Source organism: Haliotis rubra, unplaced genomic scaffold, assembly GCF_003918875.1.
Source record: "Haliotis rubra isolate DU_JTF1 unplaced genomic scaffold, ASM391887v1 Scf155, whole genome shotgun sequence".
Lineage (NCBI taxonomy): Eukaryota > Metazoa > Mollusca > Gastropoda > Lepetellida > Haliotidae > Haliotis > Haliotis rubra.
Window position 1 is genome coordinate 1,248,792 of NW_025765503.1, and position 20,608 is coordinate 1,269,399.

At 39.8% G+C, this 20,608-nt stretch overlaps 1 protein-coding gene across 1 annotated transcript in view; it reads right to left on the reverse strand.

The window, feature by feature from the left end:
- The window catches only part of LOC124270794, a 30,548-nt gene extending 16,140 nt beyond the window's left edge, over positions 1-14,408 (reverse strand). Inside the window, exons 1-5 of the mRNA XM_046705835.1 lie at positions 14,227-14,408; positions 9,087-9,191; positions 1,694-1,783; positions 1,279-1,349; positions 799-969 (exon numbers count right to left, since the gene is read on the reverse strand). Of these exons, the coding sequence (XP_046561791.1) occupies positions 799-969; positions 1,279-1,349; positions 1,694-1,783; positions 9,087-9,191; positions 14,227-14,312 (523 nt within the window). The 5' untranslated portion in view covers positions 14,313-14,408. The remainder of the gene's footprint in view (positions 1-798; positions 970-1,278; positions 1,350-1,693; positions 1,784-9,086; positions 9,192-14,226) is intronic.
- Positions 14,409-20,608: the final 6,200 nt, after the last annotated feature.

A 20,608-nucleotide genomic window follows, 5' to 3' on the forward strand; every position in this document is an offset into this window, starting at 1 on the left:
TTTACATAAACCGGAGGGCGCGTTATTCTTTTTGAGCGTCGTGATACATTTGTTTTGCTGCCTTGTATTGTAGAGAGCTTTGCATTGGCAGCACGACATTTACAGACCTCTTTCAAAATTGTTATTCATTCCCGCTTTGGGGTTTACTATACGAGGTAAAGAACGAAACACTCCATACTACTCTTGCTGCTTTGCCGTTTTCTACCTCACAGATTTGTTTTTTATGTAGAATATCACCGTCTTACCGTCTTGTATTGTAGAGAGCTTTACACAGACGGGGTGGCCGTGTGATGAAGAGTGTATAGGTATGCCTTGCGGTCTAGTATTGTAGAGAGCTTTACATAGACAGTACGACATTCCCTAGCCTCCTTCAAACCAGATATTTAATGGCACGCTAATGGTGCATTTATGAGGTAAAAATGCGTGCGAGAGCAATTGAGATTATTTTTAGTTTGACGGACGCACTCGGATTCTTATGGCCGCCATTTGTGTGCGATGTCACAGGGGTGGTCAGCTCATGACCGTCTCCGTGACCTATGACGTCAGTGTAGTAGCATATTTTCGAGGTTGCGTCACAACCAGTGACGTCACCACCTTCGTTTGTAGGTCATGACGTCACGAGACCTATCGTCGTGACGTCATAGGTGTATGACGTCAGTGTGGCTGCATATTTTCGAGGTTGCGTCACGTTACGTCACCTCGGAAATGTGCGGTCACCTCACTACTACTCTACAAAGTGAATGGCGGCACATAATTGTCTCCGATATGAATGAATCGACTGAACCTATGTACACGTACTTCTGCAGCGTTCATTGCTGGGGTAAAAGCCTTCATTACAGTTGTCACAGGTCCCAGGGGAAATACATGTGCCTCCACTCTTATACTGTGTGGTGCCGTTACTGTGGACGATGTGAGATGTGCTGTAGTCGATGTTGCAAGCAGCGGGGTTGATCTCGCTGTCACATATAGCTGCAATGTGTAAAGGGTGTTTCATTGTTACAGTATGTGTGGGTGAACATGTTAATGTCAAATCATCCGAATTCTGATTTATCTTGTGTGGTAAAATGTGCTCAACTGGAATTAGAACAAACGAAAGCATATTGCATTAGTGAGCATTCACAACAGTGAATGATAATCGATAGCCTGGGAATTTATTCAAAATACATTACACGGCCCGTCCAACCTTTAGTTACCAAGGTATAAGGATCGTCAGATCATAATGATAACAATTGTAGCAAGGACATACGTTCCTCAACCAAAGTAGCACAATTCACTTACGATGTGGGCAGCCTGTGTTATCTGTGCTTCTGTACCCTGTTTTGCATCTGTAATTTGTGGCTGACCTATGGCTGGGAGAACAAAAACGTGTACTCTTACGACGCGTATGATATTGTCAACATAAGAATGTACGACTTAGTACCAGTGTTGATATCATATGCTGTAATATTCTAACGCAGTACCTGCCTCATCTATGATCTGGTTCTTACAATTGTGTCTGGGAATTTCCCTTTGTCATAGAGGTCAACTGTGACGCAATGGCCACCAGTGTGGTTGTCACAATACTACTAAATATTCGATCAAAAGTCAGAACAGGGAGACCTCGTCAAATCACGAAGGTAGCGTCATTTGTATATTCAGAAAATAAACAAACATCATGAATAATACAATTCGTTTCAAGTAATTAAGTTTTTACCTGTATCTTGAGCACCGACGCAAGTACCAAAAACCACACGTCGTTGTGGAACGATGTGCCCAGTAAGTTGTATACGCCTCTACGTTTTCACTGAAAGGAAAGTAAGACTTGGAGGTATCATTATTTCTTCGCCTCACACATGTATTTAAAGTATACAGATGGAGAAAAGTATCGCAACACCCAAGTATTATGATAGGACCTATATTTAATCACAGTTTATATGTCATTTGCATCTTCACAGGAAATTATGTTACCGCCAAAGTCCTAAAAGGACTTTCCATTAACACAAAAGCCAACAATAAAGAATCTGAATGGTATAATTTGATTAAACACGGGTCCAGTGATAACTGAAATTAAGAGAACATAATGTGTCAGTAAAAGTATGTTCATACCAAACGGGTAACACAGTGCATAGTCCTAATTCATACAAATAAGGTCTCTACGTTTCAGAAAGAAAAGACACAGTCAGTATCTTGTGTAACCTCCGCCCACCTGGATGACGTTTTGAACCCTCGTCCTCATTGCCCAAGACGCTGAATCCGATGTTGGGGCAACCTGTTCTATTCTTGGTGAAATGTTTGCTCTAATTCATCAATATTCTGGACTGGCCGATCTCTCTGACGAACCTTACGCCCAAGAATGTCCCAAACATTCTCGATAGGGTTCAAACCAGGGTGGTAAAGGCTTCTTGATGTAAGAAATCAATGATCGCGCGATGTGACCTGGCGTTGTCTGTTTTTCTAATCATCTTTCGTGGATTAACCACCCAAAACAGGCATCTGTACAAGCCCTTAAGGTTTTGATAACTATAATTAGAAATATGTATTTTTGGGAAATATCATATAAATCATTCTTTAAAATGTTTTACGTAAAAGTAAGCCCAATACTGTTATATGGATAAGAAAAATGGGGTTTGAATAATTATGAATCTATAGAAAAAGTCCATTTGTATGCATGCAAAAAATATATCGGTGTGAAATCTAGCACATGTAGCACTATGGTATACGGCGAGTGTGGTAGATTTCCATTATACATATATTCTACTATTAAAGTTAGAAAGTACTGGTTACGATTGTTATCTATACCATGTCATAGATTTCCTTAGAATTGTTATTTTGTATTTATACATACTACAAAATCTGCTTTAAATTTGTAATCTGTAAGTATTTGACATATGCTTTTCGGCTGCTCAGTTGTAAATATTGTGTATATAAATGTACTATAGGCCTGAGGCCTTTTAAGAACCGAATAAAGATTGATTGACCAGGCGTTGTCATCCATAGAGATTGGGCTTCTTAATTAGGGATGATTATCGAAATGAGGCACTACATGCCTCCTCAAGATTTCCTATTGGTATCTTTGTCCATTCAGATTTCCTCTCACTGTGACAAGCTGAAGTTTGCAGTCATACGATACACAGCCCCATACCATCATGGATCTTCCGCCGAATGGAACTTCTTCCAGGATGTTCCTTTGAGCATATGCCATGTTCCTCTGTCGCCATACACGCGTCCTTCCGTCAGTAACAAACAGCAAAAACCGGCTGTCGTCTGAAATATGGATCTTCCTCCAAGGAGCCAGGTTCCACCAATGTCGGTCACAGCACCATCGTAATTTTGCATCCATGTGGGCGACGGAAGGTCTCCTGGCCTTATACCCTGCTGTTTTCAGTCGATTTCTAACAGTTTAATGACAGAGTTGCAGATGTGTAAGTCATTGCCGTTTTAACATTGGACTTGGTGCAAAGGGAAATCGCCGAACAAGTCTTACTAGGGCTGCGTCGTGTCTAGCTGATGTCTTGCGTGGTCTGTCTGAACGATCCTTTACTTCGTTTGTTTGGTGATATTTCTTCACTAATCGACTGATTGTTGAAGGGAGGTGACCTAATTGCCTGGCTGTTTGTCTCATGGACAACCCGGCATTAAACATACCTATAACTTGCCATATTTTGACTGACGTTAGTTGAGGGGGTCCCATAGAGTTGTTTCAGAGTTTAGTTTTAGTGTTGTTTTACGTCCCACTCACCAATATTCTAGCTATATGGCAGGTTGTTTAAGACAATAAGTATGCAAGAGTGAATGACAATTTGAACTGTATTTTCATGACACGATACTACATATCGAACTTATCACTTCATGCACTGTCGCCTGAAAAAAATAATAAACACAAACGCGCAAACTAATAATGGTTGTCGGTCTTCCGTCTAACTCCCAAGGCAGGTTAAATCTTTCGTTCGTGTCACAACGGCAGACTCTATTCGGCATATTTGGCCTGTTTGTGTCACGATTTACTATAGTAGTAGTCAGCTTACAGAATCTGGGATTAGAATGAAGTGTAGTTCTAAGACGAGCGAACAAATTTAGCCTGTACATGAAGCAATGTTACATATTTACAGAACGTTTTCACCAGATATGTAACCGACTTTTAAGACACGATATAAGAATTAGATATGTGTATATCATGAATAGCCAACAGTCGTTTGTTACTTAAATACCTTCAGGTGAGATTGTTATATGTCAGGTTGAGACCTCAATAAATCGCTCATCATAGATGGACTTTAGCTGACAGTGGACTGAAGGAACGAACAAACATCATCATTTCCCTCAAGATCTAACCCTGCCCGACTTTACTATACACTATCTCGGCCTCTCTGACACACACATGTAGTGATTCATCAAGAATGTAAGTGGATAACACTTATTGCAGTCCGTTTGAGACAAAATGATACCGATGAATTGCAATCTAACAAAAAACAAATAGACATAAAAGAATCAAACCAACGCGGACTGCAATAAAAACAACAGACCAACTTTATTGGCAACTCAAGGAACAGCGCGAAAAGCGAGATGCACGTGCATTAACGGGTTCTCAGCAATCTTTTGAACTGAGATGACACGTACCCCAACTGCACAGGCAGTGCGCTGTATGCGCTTGGTAATTGCATACTTGGGTCTCCCCCTGTCGTTTTCATCCTTGAAGAAATCATAGATTTTCTAAATTGTAGACTTTCGTCGGGAGAAAATTTCATTTTCTCTCACTTTGTCAATCAGCAGTAATCACATGTCTCTAACGTCACTAATGCACGTGCATCTCGCTTTTTGCGCTGTTCCTTTAGTGGCCACTGCGCCCTTGTAACAAACTGGGAAAGCGCACAAATAAATGATGACAGTTTATTACACAACTTTTTTATTTTTGTGACAAAAATTATGCAATTGTTTTCTATAGATGGTCTGTTGTTTTTATTGCAGTCCGCGTTGGTTTGATTCTTTTATGTCTATTTGTTTTTGTATTAAAGTAACAAGTGATCTGTTAAAGTAACTTTGAGTTTGGAGTTGAAACAGTAACAACGGCACAGGACGTATTCACATTACATGACAGCAAACCGTATTAACTTAGAAGTAATGTTAAGTATTAAAAGGGCGTGTTTAAAAATGTAGCATTCTACATTCTACAAAAGAAAGAAGCATGTCTAATTGTCCATAAAGGTCAGCATACGTCTTAACATTACGGAAGTTAATTTCGCAAATTCGTGTTCTTGTGGTCTCATTTGACAATGTTGAGTTTGTTGGATATAACAACAGGTTGCATTGTCGCTTTCTCGACAATAGTAACAATTCGAAATATTGACAGCGCTTTTGCGAACATTTATATTCTCGAATATTAATCTTTCCAAAGGTCGTACAAATGACCTCTACAGTAAACCATCGCCTTTACTTCATCTCTTGCTTTGGGGCAGATCGTATGTTCGGGGCATCTTTCAACTCTTCTCAGCTGGAAGATTGACCTCAAGATTCCCCTAATCTAAATCGGGTTTTAATATTTGAGTCTACGTTTGAGACAGCTTTACCAAATGAATTTCAATGAATAATCAAGTTGTGTTTTTGTCTTTTACGTCAAGGCATGCCGTTATGTGTCCGTAATTAAGGACAATTCCCGATTTAATCCTTTCCAAAGCAAGGAACAAATACAACATTTATATTTTTTATTTAGATGAAAGTATACTTGGCGTCATTAATGAAGGGTGAAGTAACACTATTTCTTAAAAGTTGTAAAATCTTCGTTTTTGTTTGAAATATGCACAACTGTATGTTTTACAAACTTTCTTAACAGAATGGAAAAACACATCAGGCTCTTAGAAATGTCATTATGACGTTCTTTAACGTTCTTTAACGTCCGATACATTCTGTTACAAATGACACATTTGTTATTCAAATTATCAACATGGAAATCCACCTGCCACTTAATGTCAATGATTTGCTCTTCCATGGAAAATGGAGGACAATACACATGCATTGATGCTTTTTCACTGTCGTTCACTGTTTCGTTTAATATCGCATCTTAAAATGCATCCTTGTTTTGGCACTTGCTGAATTGGGTCAGACTATATGCCTCTTGGAATCTGGTCAAACTCAGCGGCAGGTTGCTGTCCGCTTTAATGTGAGTCAGAGTGCTATTGGTAGACTGTGGCAGAGAGGGGCCGTGGAATATGCATGTCGACCTGGTCGACCCAGAGTCACAACAGTCCGAGATGATGGTCACATCATTAACACAGCGTTAGGTAACAGATTCCTTAACGCAACAGGTCTTCAGACAGAACATTTCAATGTTAACATTGTCAGGATATCCAGGAACACCGTTCGTCGACGTATAAGGGCAGCCGGACTCCGCTAGCCTATAGTGGTAGACGAACTGCAGGTCACCTAAAACCACGTCACAGACAGCCGTGGTGGAGATGGAGTAGACATCGTGGTGGCTGGAATCAACATCAATCGGGTCCTTCCATGATGATCGGCAGAGGATTTATCGTCGCAATGGACGGCGAATCACAGATGCAACTGTGAACACGCATAACCGATTTGGCGGGGTGTCGGTCATAGTTTGGGCAGTGATAACTCCTACTGGACGTATTCCACAGCGCGTGGTCGACGGAAATCTTACCGGACAGCCTTATCGGGACGAGATTCTGGCTCCTGTAGCAGTACCATTCCTGCAAGCTATGCATGGCTTGTGGTCAACCTTCTTTACTGCAAGACAGCAACACTAGGCCTCATAGGGCCAGGATTGTCACGAAATTCCTTTGAGAGCAGGGTGTAGAGCGGATGGAGTCGCCAGACCTCAACCCAATTGGGCATGATTGGGATGAACTCGGTCGACGTGTGTACGTCACCCAGCACCGGTGATCTCCTAGGACTCTGCAGAGCTCTAGTGGAGAAATGAAATGCGATTCCGCAAGCTTTCTTTTTGCACGTGATAAGGAGCATGATACCAAGGTGCACCTGTGTCATGAACGTGCGTGGAAGGTACACAAGATATTGAATGACCGAGTGCTTCATGCTTTTCGTTTTCATTTTGGGGGTTGGTCTATACAACTGGTGTTTGCTAGTGCTGTTTAAACTTTTTGATTGTATGTCACGATGTGTCACGTTTGTCAACACATTAAACATTTTGGTGACACTCTTAGTTCTATTTTTTGTGTGAAACCTTTCTTCACAGGTGCTATAGAGCATTTGACCCTGTATTGAAGATGCCTAGTATATTTATGTTGTCTGTATGCTTATAGATTCAGGGACCTTTGTTTCTTAATTATGCATCCAAATGTTCATACACTTACTTGATATGAATGCGTTTTGTTTAGTTTTTGCTTTCTCTCTGTTGCTTGTTTTTATCTACAATACATTATACCTAACATACAATTAGAATTGGTCAGAAGCTGTTCTGATCAGCTAATGCTGTACCACTTCCAAAGCCTAACCACACTTAAACCATTTGGGAAGTTAGATGACATATACTTACGGGATTTTGTACTTTAAACATAAACACTAATCATCAGAAGGACTGGTGACATATCCGTTTTCGAGGCGATTTAGCTCGAGAATGTCATCTTAAATTTCTACACACTCAGTCAGTGGTGTACTTCAATGAGAATCTGATACTAAAACCAGTATGTTTCTTATCAGATTACAAAATATATCAGCCATAATGCTATGATAGCCTCATAGTTCCAATATCTATAGTAAGTGTTCACAAACAGGTAAGGTAAAAGACATCACCTGTGATGTTCTTTTCCTAGAACAGCCATTTGCAATAAGAATGAGTTTCCCGACGATATAAAGTATTGTCATCTTATACTATTTTGAGGTAATGTCAGTAGTCCTTACTTTTATGGCGTGTTACGTCTTTTTATGCTTGTGAACATATTGAACATATCTTATGACCACTCACGCACGGGCAGTGTTATTTTCGATGGGTTTCCTGAACATAAAATAAAAATCTAACAAAAGCTCCTCTCACATACTGGGATTATATATTAAGAAAAAGGTTTACTGTGTTGCATTTATTATGTATATGGTCCTTACAGAGACATAAGTTCGGGCGGCAAACACCATTTAGCAACTAACTTGTAACAGATACTCCAAGATTTGCTCTTTTACAGAGTAACCATTCGACTTACAACTATATATACACCATGCAGTATATATATATATCCTAAAGCATTATTTCATGCATAAATCTGAACACATTATTCTGAATAAGTCCATTTTTCCATCACGTAACAAGCTTGACCAATTAGAATGACTGACTTCGAAGAATTGATTTCCGAATTGAAATGATAGGTTATGCTATAAGACAATGTGTTATCTTTTGTATTACTGGACATATGTTTTCTCGCCAAAATCTATAAAGATACTACACTCTGGGAACAAACAATGTCATTTCGAGAATACATATTATTGTTACAGAGGACTGTAGAAGTAAACTGTTCAACATCTTCACAGCAAAAAAAACCAGTACAAGGTAACATTCCAGTAATGTAGAGTCAGAAAATCTGGAAAACAAGTATTGTACATGAAACCCTTGAGCTGATGAAATAATGGACCAGAGGTGCGTAGACACGTTTTAGTTACGTTTTAGTTACACAAATACCTTCAAAGTAGTGCAGTCTGCGTTAGAGTTAAAAGCAGATATTTTAAATGATACAATACTGGACAACATGGAGGAAAGTGCAGCGTGTTTAAGGTGTTTGAGACCACCATTAGCTAAATCTCGTAATATTTCTATGATTTCAAACCAGATCATACAGACCGTTCCCATGTCTAGCTTAATATATTAGTCAATTAGCATGTAGCTCAATAAGAAAACTTTGCTCATAACAATCATATAATGAGTAAATATCAATAATAAAAGGCCTTTTTTCAGCTGACTAAAGATCAGTATATCTCACTGTCAACAGGTGCATGTTTACATTACACAGAACAATCAAACTTAGGATAGCAATATTAAAGAAAAATCTATAATTTTTGAAAACTATATTAAATTTGTTTGATTTTTTCAGATAAATACCCAGTGGATATATTTTGACCGGCTAAGTGATAAAACAGAAATACTTTCTTACCCATTTGCTTGCAGTCCTGTGCTGAGATTCCACGTTGCAAGTGTACAGACCCAGAACACTATACAGTATTGTACAGACACCATACTTCCTTGTTGACGATGTTCACTGAAGGATGAAAAGAACGTATCACCGCAGTCCTTCCCTTACATGTGAGAAACACTAATATATATACTGCCGAACACTACAACAGTACAAGGAAGGTGATTATTGAACCGTAGTGACTGGGAGCCTCAATTTTGTTGCAATTTGAGTAAATGGACAATTATACTTATTGAGACATCCCTGGGTTATCATATGACTTTTATCTCTTTCAGACGCTGGGAGTTACTTTCAAGCAGTGGAAGTCAGGATCAGTCAAAATGTCGTAGACTGGATACTTTGTTACCATGTCTAGCGCTCTGCAATTGGTGCATAACCAATAACTGATCGGTTCTGTCAAGCTAAACTGTAACATGCATCAGAGCGGCCTTGCACCATAAGCCGATGTAAGTCAAGACAAATACTCTCAAAAAGCGACCCGTGAAGATCCGGGTTAAAATTGGTCTTCAGCAACTCATGCTTGTCGTAAGAGTCGACTACCGGGTTCAGGTGGTCAGACTCGCTGACTTGGTTGACACATGACATCGTAAGCCAATTGCGTAGGTCGATGCTCATAATGTGGATTACTGGATTGTTTGGTCTAGTCACGACTAATTATACATCGCCGCCAGACAGCTGGACTGGAATGTAGTCTTGAACATTAAACAAGCTTGGGGAATGCTGTTCATTGTGTGAACCAACGCTTCTCTAAAGTCAGCTAACGTCAATGGCTGATTCCAGGTTCCATTTCACGCCAAGCGTGCTCGGTGAGGACAGGTCCAGAGAAACTGCTGGACAAGGGAGTACCGGAGTGGTCGGGCATTATCTTGCTGAAACGTGAATTTACGTCTCTGACCTTGAATGAACGGCTGCACATGAGGTCCAATGATCTCATCCCTGTATCGCAGACCTGTCAGATTGCCATTGCCAATGACAAGTTGTGTCCGATTATGAGATGTGATGTTCCTCCATACCATCACGCAATCGCCACCAAACCGAACAGCGTTGAACAATGCACGCATCAGCATACCGTTTACCTCGTCGTTTGTACATCCTTGCCCTGCCATCTGAGCTGTCCCGATCAAATCTCGACAGTGAAGAAAACACCATCTCAATCTTGTCTTCTGTACCGTAGATGCCGTGTGCATCAGGCAAGACGTTGACGTTGGAGCAGAAGTGGACGTCTTGCAGGCTGTCCCTCAATCGGATCCGTATCGTCCTGGAACTGATTGTGGACGTAAGCCAGGAATGGTCCGAGCAGTCAAACTGACAGCCTGGAATCGGTTCCTTAGATGGGTCAGCCGAATGTGGTTGTCTTACTGATGTGACATCACGCATGAACGCCGGTTCGAGGCCAATCTCTCGTGTTCATATTATGTTGAAAACGTCTCCACAGAGATGAGATTATGTTTCGATTGACACCAAAATGTATGGCCACTTCATTTTGGGCCATTCCAGTCTCCAGCATACCCAAGACGCTGAATTTCTGTAAGCCGTGACATGACGTGCAAAACGTGAGTAAGTTCATTGTGCACAAAGTGCACGTGTCACGACCGATACGCGACATCAGAATTCATATTATGTTATGTTATTATCCCCCGCAACAACGAAGTTGCGGGGGATATAGAAACGAGTTCCGTCCGTCCGTACGTCTGTTCGTCCGTACGTCCGTGCGTCCGTCAGACTTTGTCCGAAGCATATCTCCTAAACTGTTCGTGATAGCTTAACCAAACTAGGTACACATGTCACCATGATCCCTAGATGTGTCTTTTGGGCGTTAGACCCAGATGCGAAGTTTATTTTTGTATTACATGACTTAGGCTGTGGCAATGAGGATGTCATCTTGTTGCATTTCCATGGCAACAAGTTAGGCTTCAACTGAATTTGGTGGTAGTGCTCCTTCCTGGAGCAGATCTTAAAAACATTTCAATACTCTCCTTCCACTTTGTTGTATAAACTTCCACTTTGCTGTTATGTTATACACAGTATACTTTCTGAAAACAGTGTTAGAAGATAATTAAGCTTTTTGATTTGATGAGAAGCCAACTTTATTTCTGTAATAAACAGCCAACAACTTAAAAAATTTATGCAATACATTGAAAGTGTAACACAGTACATTCTGACAAATAGGAGAATGTCTTGGTGTTCATTCAAAACCTTTAGACAAAGGTTTAACTTCCTAAGTCTATTTCGTCTGAAATATATATTACTTGTGAAATGTCATTCTAAGTGCTGAATAACAAAAGGAGGTTTCGTTAGGAGACACAGCCATGTGGAATGTCAGCCTGTCAGGCACTCAGGGTAAACTCCGGACACTTAGAGTATAAACATGTGATGGTCGTCACACTAAGGTTAATCGCAAAACACGAAACATATGTTACATGAATGCATCATGTAAACCACATTACTAACTATATGTACATACCCGTCATATCGCTGGAATATTGCTGAGTGCGGCGTAAAACTAAACTCAATAACAACATGTACATACACAAACAAAGGCGAGTTTTGAACTTATACTGAACACTATTTTAATAATTCGGACTGGAAATTCTTGGGCAAATTTAGCTGTCGTTATTGGTGGGAACAAGCATGTGAAGCTTCATTGATAAAATATTGGTCGTGTGGTTTCCGACGAGAAGACATTTAAAGACGCCGGATGCCAGTAAGACATTACTTTCAGTGACAAAACAAAACAAAACAACACATTTTGCATACGTGCAAGTAGCGCCTTTTTAAAATAAAACCTGGGAAAGTAACTTATCAGGAGGTCACCTTTGTATGCACCAACTTTCTTAAAACCCATTCCGGCTTATATATTTGGTCATAATGTCACTTTAGCGTTATTTTGTGAAGATTCTAAATTATTCTCGTTGGTTCTATTACGTACATTTGTAACGTGCAGATACACATATCCACAGATAAAGAAATATATACACGAACGTATAATATACTTACGATCTTGCTTTGGATATACATCCAAATATTGTCGGGGACAAACAGACAGAAATATCACAACTGTTTTCTGTGCTTCTGCTACGACAGTGTTGCATTCAGGGCTACCGTACCCTGGGTATAAACAGGTCTGGATACTGATGCAAGTACGCTGTACCAGGAAGTTGTGAAAATTGCATGACAAACAGCGGTGTAATAAAGTAAAAGAGATCACGCATGACAGCATCCTTCGATCTAAATTTGACAACAACGAACATTGGGTTGCGAAGGAGAAGAAACTTGACATTCCTTGTAAGAGATTCTTTTCCTGAACACTATTTCAGCCCATCTTCATTAAATCATCTGCGTGATCATGATCGACATGCACGAGCAGTAGAGAACAAGGTCCACGTAATCGAATATGATCCATCTTGTTTCGCCATGGGACGATTGGAATCTGATGTCGTCCTTTTGTCGGACCCATACTAACGCCAAGAAACAGTAGGATGGTCGCTGAGTTGCATATATTGTGTATATACTCTCCCAAATAGAAAGGGATAGGTGATATTGATATGATAAATTTCAAATATTTATCAAACTTTGTGTTTGATATGTTATATTTTCGTCATCAAAACGAAATGCATAGTGCTAAAAAGCATCTTCGGAAACTTAAATGCACGTTTACGTTCGAAAGTGTCAACTTGCATGAAAATGTCATGGCGAAAAGGAGCAGTTCTGAGGAACCGTACGCGTGAACAGGAACATTGGTTAGACTTGTTTTGCTTCTAGACGGTTATTGACATTTTTTGCTAAATGCAAAAAACATAGTTATTCCGCGACTCACTGCTGTAAATCGGAACATTGCCATTGGACGTCGGGAGGCTGGGGAGTCTCAATCTGCCTGTCAACATGTACTTCACAAGAGTACCAGTATCTTCAGAATGAGAACATTACAGTGCTTCCATGATCTTTGAAATAGCCCGACCTCAGCCCCATCGAGCATTTGTGGGATGACCTCGACCGACGCGTACGTGGACGTCAACAATCACCCAGACGTCAGATCAACTGTTGCAGGCATTGCAAGAGGAATGGGCCAGAATTTCACAATGTAGGTGCAGAGCAGTTTTGGGGGGCTCATGGCCACAACAGATACTGATGACAACGCCTAACCGGGAACGGATGCTGCAAATGATCCAGAATTACATGTGTTATCTCGCTTTAAAGGTAGCAGATTAAATTTGTGAACATATACCATCCGTTTCTTTTTGGGGAGAGTGAAAAATAATTTTCATTTGACAACAGAGAAACGTAGTTAAAAAATAATCGTATGCTTACGAAGATCCAGGTTAGAATTGATCTTCGGCAACCCACCCTTGTCGTAAGAGGCGACTGAAAGGATTGTGTGGTCAGGCTCATTGACTAGATTGACACATGTCATCATATCCCAGTTGCGTAGATCGATACTCATGCCTGGATTGTCTCGTTCAGACTAGATTGTTTACAGAGCGCTGCCATATAGCTGGAATATTGCTGAGTGCGGCGTTAAACAACAACCAACCAACAAACGGATATGTCAGCGAGTGTGGCATAGTGTTGACTTCATTATCCACGGTGACGTCACAGGTGGACGTTTGGACTGTCTTTCAATACAGCCATCATTACAGCTCGTGGTTTTCATGGGTTTCAGATTGCTGGATTTCATAGTTGCAAATAACTTTTCATAAATTTAAATATGTTGGTTTTCATGCCTTAGCTTTAGAGTTTAATTAGTTGGAAAACTGTCGATAAAGTTCAGCCATGTGGCTTGTATTTAACAATTTTGCACTACATCCTCCCTTGTAAGCATCTAAAGGGACGGTGTAAATGCAGCTAGGGTCCATGCAGGAAGCAAATGTACTGTAAGTCCCCATTGCCGATAGCATGGTGACCTAGCTTCAGATGCTGGCGATCATTACCCCGTTTCATTTGGTATTGTCCTCTATAGTGATAGTGATATCTAACAGTGATATCCAAGTTGTTTTACTGTCCTTTGTCGACAGACTTATCATGTATTTACCTTTTATTAACATATGACCTGTTATGGTCAGGTAAAGGCTGATATATTGCCCATGTGACTTTAATGTTTTACCTCACTTCTCTCCTGTAAAGGATAAAGACTTTATTGTCATGACTTCCTGCTTGTCTTTCAAAGGATTCTTGCAATATACTGCACATCACGCCACTGTATAATTATGGAGAACACCTAACGACAACCTCCATCTGCCGAACGCCGTCAATACACTGGGACGGGTCAAGCCGGGTCGTTTTGCAACAATAAGACATTGTGCGATGTCACAGGGGAGTCTTCGAGAATTCGTCTAATATCGTGAACAAGGAAGTTTACAGAAATGTCTTAAGGGATGAAATACATGCTTGGCTGGTTTCGTGAACATGCTCAGATCAATATCTAACAGGGACACTGTAACTGCTGTCTACGAAAAAAGACTTCAGGGGCATATTTCAAATATTTTTAAAGTAGGTTGAAGTAGTTGCCTACATGAAGTGACATGTTAAATGTCCATATCGACGTCACTGCACGGTACACAGTCAGTGCTCCTCAACAACGCCCACTAACAGGGAAGGTGAAACAACCTGACTCGAGCTTTCCCCGACATTGCATACAGTGCAGTTGCATAATATGTTCTGAAACGAAATGTTGAATTGCATTATATGCATGATTCACTGAATCTGTTAAAAGCATTATCTGAAGGTCCGGGAAGTGTATTGAAAATGCAATCGTCTTTTCCCTGGGGAGTGACATGCACTCTATTGGCATATCGTAACGAATTAGTCATCGTTTGACACTGAATCTATATAAAACCTCCTTTGTCCTTCTTGTCAAAAACTATTTCAAATAGATAATCTGAATGCTCGCGTTAGCAATGCAGGGGCATGGAGAGATTTTCATGCATGCTGACATTCCAAGGTATATTTTGACAAGTGTACAAGGACGACAAATGTTTTAAATACACTTTATGGACACATTGTGTTAATAGTTTTGAAACATTCTGATAGTAATATTACCAATAGTGATGACTATAGTGGTAAAATGAGGTATGGGAAGTATTTCGGTGTGTCGAAAAGGGAAATTATTTCTGTGGGACTGTACTTTCTCGATTTCTCGGGTATATTATGTCTCCTGTGTAAGTATACATGGTTGAGCGATCATGCATATACATCCATTAATAAAATAATCGCACACATAAATCGACAGTATGTAAATAGCATCCGATGATAAAACAGAAGTATACACTTACAAAAATATAGTGTTCTATTTATGTGAGTGAGTTAAAATGTAAAGTCACATCGGCAGTATTTCAGCCATATCGTGACCAAGAAAGTTGTACATATATAAATGAATCAAAATAACGTTAGCAAATATATTTACCTGTCGGCAAAGGACAGTAAAACAACTAGATTATCACAGAAATAAATTTAAAACTAGTAATTAAATCTAAAATACTTTAACTATAAATGACAAGACAATATAAAAACAGGCTATAGATCGCCAACAACTGAAGGTAGATCACCATACTAGGGACCATGGGGACTTACAGTACATTTGCTTCCTGCATGGACCCTAGATGGAGCTATTGGCAATTTTAGATAATCTAGCCATAAATTAAAATAACATATATGCTACGATTAAACATAGTGGTAGGTTTAAATTAACTTTGAACTATTTTGGGATCTAGTTATGTATTAAACAGCCATTTGTAAACAGAATTGACACGTCGAGTTAACAACGAAAACACCAACACAAAAAATCACTTGTACACAAACACAAGCACATTTAAAACATGTTCATGCCTTCAACAAGACGACAGTTTTTAACTTAATTTCTTTTGAATTCCGTATCACTAAAAGCATGCAAGATGCACAAGCAGATTTAATTTTATTTTTTTTCAGGATAAATATTATAGCTGAAGGACCCTTCTTTCAAGATTATAATATGCACTTCTCAAATCAATAGAATTGTTTTAATAATAATAATAATAATAATGAGTGAATCTGTAACGCGCCAATCTCCACGCCAGCTGGTATGCTGTTGGCGCTACAAGTAAAGTTATTTGGGTGAGAGTCTAGACAAAGTACTTCTTAAATAAAAACGTTTTGGGGAGAGTTTTGAAGGAGTGCAGGCTTGGGGCTGTTTTGAGATCTTAGTGCAGGTGTTAATTATGAATTATGTTAAAATGGTCAAAATTCTGTACATCATGAAGAAGGAAAGTGACTTATAGTTAACTTGTGAGCAAACCCTGTTCAATACCCATGCATGTATCATGTCTCTTCATATGAGCACACTCTCATGGTAACCTCAACAAACATGTAATATATCTTAAAGATTAGACAGAACATTCAGGAAAACAATGTTCGAGTCATATGTGTATGAGTGTGTATTTATCATAGATAACAGATAAGGAAACTTCAGCGTGTGCAAAACGCTGCTGCACGTATAGTGACCCAGTCACGTAAATCTGATGACGCTCTGAAACTCCTACATTCTTTACACTGGCTGCCCATTCACTATAGGATTCAATTCAAGCTTCTGTGCCTCACTTTCCGCTGTCTGTCTGGATCTACCCCTTCGTATCTGGCCCAGTCCCTCACACAGCACCGCCCATGTCGCTTTCTCCGTTCACAGGATAAACGTTTCCTCGTTATCCCCACTGTGAGGATTTCTACGTATGGTGAAAGGTCCTTTTCGTATGCAGCCTCTACAGCCTGGAATCAACGACCTCAATATCTACGTGACTGTACAGAACTTTCTAATTTTAAATCTTTACTAAAGACTCACTTTTTCAGATTAGCTTATGAGTGTAAACGATAATTCCTTGCATTGTTTCCATGTATCGCTCTAATCTTTTATTCTCTCTTATAGTCTGTTTGTATGTACATCTATGTCTTGCGCTTTGAGCATGTTGTACATGGAAAACAGCGCATTACAAGCATGCTATTATTATTACTATTATTTATTATTATTATTATATTGATTGTAGCTTGATATGACTTACACGAACCGTAGCAAGTGAAAACATTCCCTGTATATATTGATATGAAAACGGTCGATCTCGCTGGTCTGGAACTATATAACCTAGTCCGATAAAAACAATTTGAGCTTCTATTATACTTAAATCAGGTTTCTCAGGGTCAAAACAGTCTTAAATACACACGAACAAAGCCTTCTTGTAGTTGGTTCAAGGTATGTTTGCAGTCATTCTGTGGTTGTTTTAGCAACAGAAACTAGATATATAACCTCTCGTGTTGTCCATGGTCATTGTATAGAACTGCAAATCTCTTTAATCGATTCACGAGTACAGTTTCTTTCATGCTGAAACCTCTGTGCTTCGTGTATACTTGAGCATGAATCCGACAGCCATTAGTTGCAAGCGGCAGATCAGTTCAAACATCCTGGTAGGGATCAATTAATGGTCAATACAAATACTGCCTCCATCTCGCTCATCTTTGTGTTTATATCTTGTGTATGTTCTCACGTATGGACAAGTCAGCAACAATGGTGTGATATGTAAGATGGGAACAGTTTTACTTGCTTCAATACTGGTCATATTCCACTTTACAGGTAAGTATGGCTGAAATATTGCCGATGGGACGTTAAATAATAACTCACTCACTCACTCACTTTACAGGTAAGATGGGTAAAATGTATATTTAGGAGATAATCCTATTGTGTTTACATTTTGGAAGTGATTATAGTTGGTTGAACGCTGCTAAATGTTTTATTTAGCAACGTTCAACCAACTATAATCAACTTTCAAAATGTAAACACGATAGGATTATCTCCAGTCTACCATGAAATATGCACCATGAATAAAACGCGTTTTAAATATGCACTCATTACCTTTGCGTAGTGTTGTTTACTTTTGTAAGGGTTAATGAGTGCAAAATATTCCTACTCGCAGTGAACCGGCTCTCAGAAGTGGTGTTTAAAAATTTTCACTTCTGTTTTTTTAGTAACAGCCAATCAAAAACGAACATACTTAAATGTCATGGTAGAATTACATTTAACCTACCGTTGTATACGAGGTCTGGTGATCATGGTGTTTTACAAAGGCTACTAAATGGCAGTTACTGGGGGTGTTAAAGTTATTGTAACTGACTCGCGAAGACGGAGACGCTTCGCTGTCTGTATAACGATTATATGATTCCTCCAAACTTGAAGTTGGTAGATCATGCAAGTATATATGACCCAGAATACGACCCTCAGTTGTCCATGAAGGCTGAAGCTGAAGTACTCCCCCCAGAGGCGTGGAACTCATAGGAACAGAAATTCCTAGTTCTCATTTGTGAAAACGTTCAGCGGCGTCAGTATTCTATATTATCCTAAGTTCAACAAACAAACTATTCTAGCACTTTTATTTGTTTTTATGACAGATGTGTATTGCGTGGAATGTCGAGAAACCTCCCTTACTTCTGGCCCATGGTCCTTCTCGTGCCTGTACGGATGTTGTGGGGAAATATACCAGCGATACTTCTGTCCAAGTGACGAGGAGTAAGTCGCTTTATGGCCATGCAAACGTCATGTACATTAACATTTTTTTTATCTTGATCAATGTAACCTAGTCGCTGATGGTCACGTTGATGCAGTCGCTGTGCAGGGTTACGTCTATGTTACGTGTTCTGGAATCAAACGATCGCGGCTTCAAATCCAGAATTCAGACTGATTCTATTTTTGTCGACATGATACACAAGCTCTAGGGATGGTTGTAGCCTGTTAGTCACACGTCCATTTCTCATACGGCCACTAGTCCGGAACGAGCCGGATTAATCAAAACAACAAAGGGCATGCTCCCTACCATATAATAGACTTGCCCGCTTTTCTTGTGTGTGAGAGCCAACTGCTTGTCAAACATAAGTTAATACGTCTACTCTGCACACCGATTGTTTTGAATACGTTCTTAGAAAAGCGATTCGAATTGAACTATTATGCCAATTTAAGGAAATACTCCATTTTAAAACTTAGTGTCTCTTGAGTTCCTGGACGCTGCTAGATATTTGTATCCACCAGACATCTAAACTGACTCTGTGTGTGAAAAAGTACAGAAAGTCATGAAAGTTGTAATTAACGCCAGGATTTTTTATTACTTCGGGTTTTATTCTCAAATTCAACTGATATCACATTTAACCACTATTTATGCATGTAATATGTAACAGTTGCAGACAACCACTAATCATAAAGGCGAGATGGTATATTTACATCTGATCGTGACCGTATGCACAATCAAATTGTAGCCGTCATAAGTTTCTGATGTCCTGTGCTACTGTTAAGTAAAATATGTTTCACGTAAAATGAATTTCCACTATGTCTTGATGTCGGAATAAGTCACCTTACCCCGTTTTGCAAAGCGATATAAGCGCTACGCCTATCGTACGCTTATGTTAAAGTATGGGAATGTCACCTTGTGGAACGGGGCCCAGCACTGGTTGCTTGTCGTAAAAAAAACTGAAAAGGGATCAGATGATGTGGCTCTGTAAGTAATGTGACGGTATTCATATTGCAATGGTTTGCTCAAGTATTTACAGGCGACGGTGATGTCACTGGAACGTGGTTACATGACTGGTATACATCATTGTTACAATTCTGTTCTTTCCACATGCATAAACATTCAATCTGAGACAATTTTACTTATCAAATGTTTTCTGTGGAAGGGCGTTCCCCATCGAGGTTGTCAAGGCAGGGATTGGAGTAGGCGCCGTCCTGGTTCTAGTTGTCATAGTAATTCTTGTCGTCTTTATGTGTAAGAAGAAGACGTCACACACACGGGCATTGGTCGTTCCTCAGAATGTGAACTTGAGAACCTCAACGATTCCGCCGCCAGGTAGGTGAAGTCCTGTAAATTCAATTCAATGTGAAGTGTGTAAACATTCTGTTCCAGGTCTCACTATTGGCCTGGTATATACCTATCTCTTGATGTTATGTGTGCACATTTTACTCAACCCCTTTCCATTGAATGGTGTATCTGACTGTCACTCACACGACCTGACTGACACATGCCACTAGCAACTTCTTGAATACACTCAAAGCTCAGATTGTACTTTAGACTTTTTTGTATCATAAATAGTAGTAGTTGGCTGTTGTATGAAAATCTCCTTACACAGTGGGGCCAACAATAGTTACGATAATACGATCTACCTGTCTCAAATGTCCGTTGTACTCTATGAAGTATCATGTTGACTATTTCACACTAACAATCAAAAATGACAAAATGTTCAGGCAACCTTGACTGACAGGTGTAACTCGAAAAACATTTGTCCAAATTTTAAGTAGATGTGAATTGTGCACATGTATATATAGATGTATGTTCGTCTCATAAGGGGGCGGCGGGGTAGCCTAGTTGTTAAAGCGTTGGCTCGTCACGCCGAAGACCCGGGTTCGATTCCCACATGGGCTCAATGTGTTAAGCCCATTTCTGGTGTCCCCCGCCGTGATATTGCTGGAATATTGCTAAAAGCGG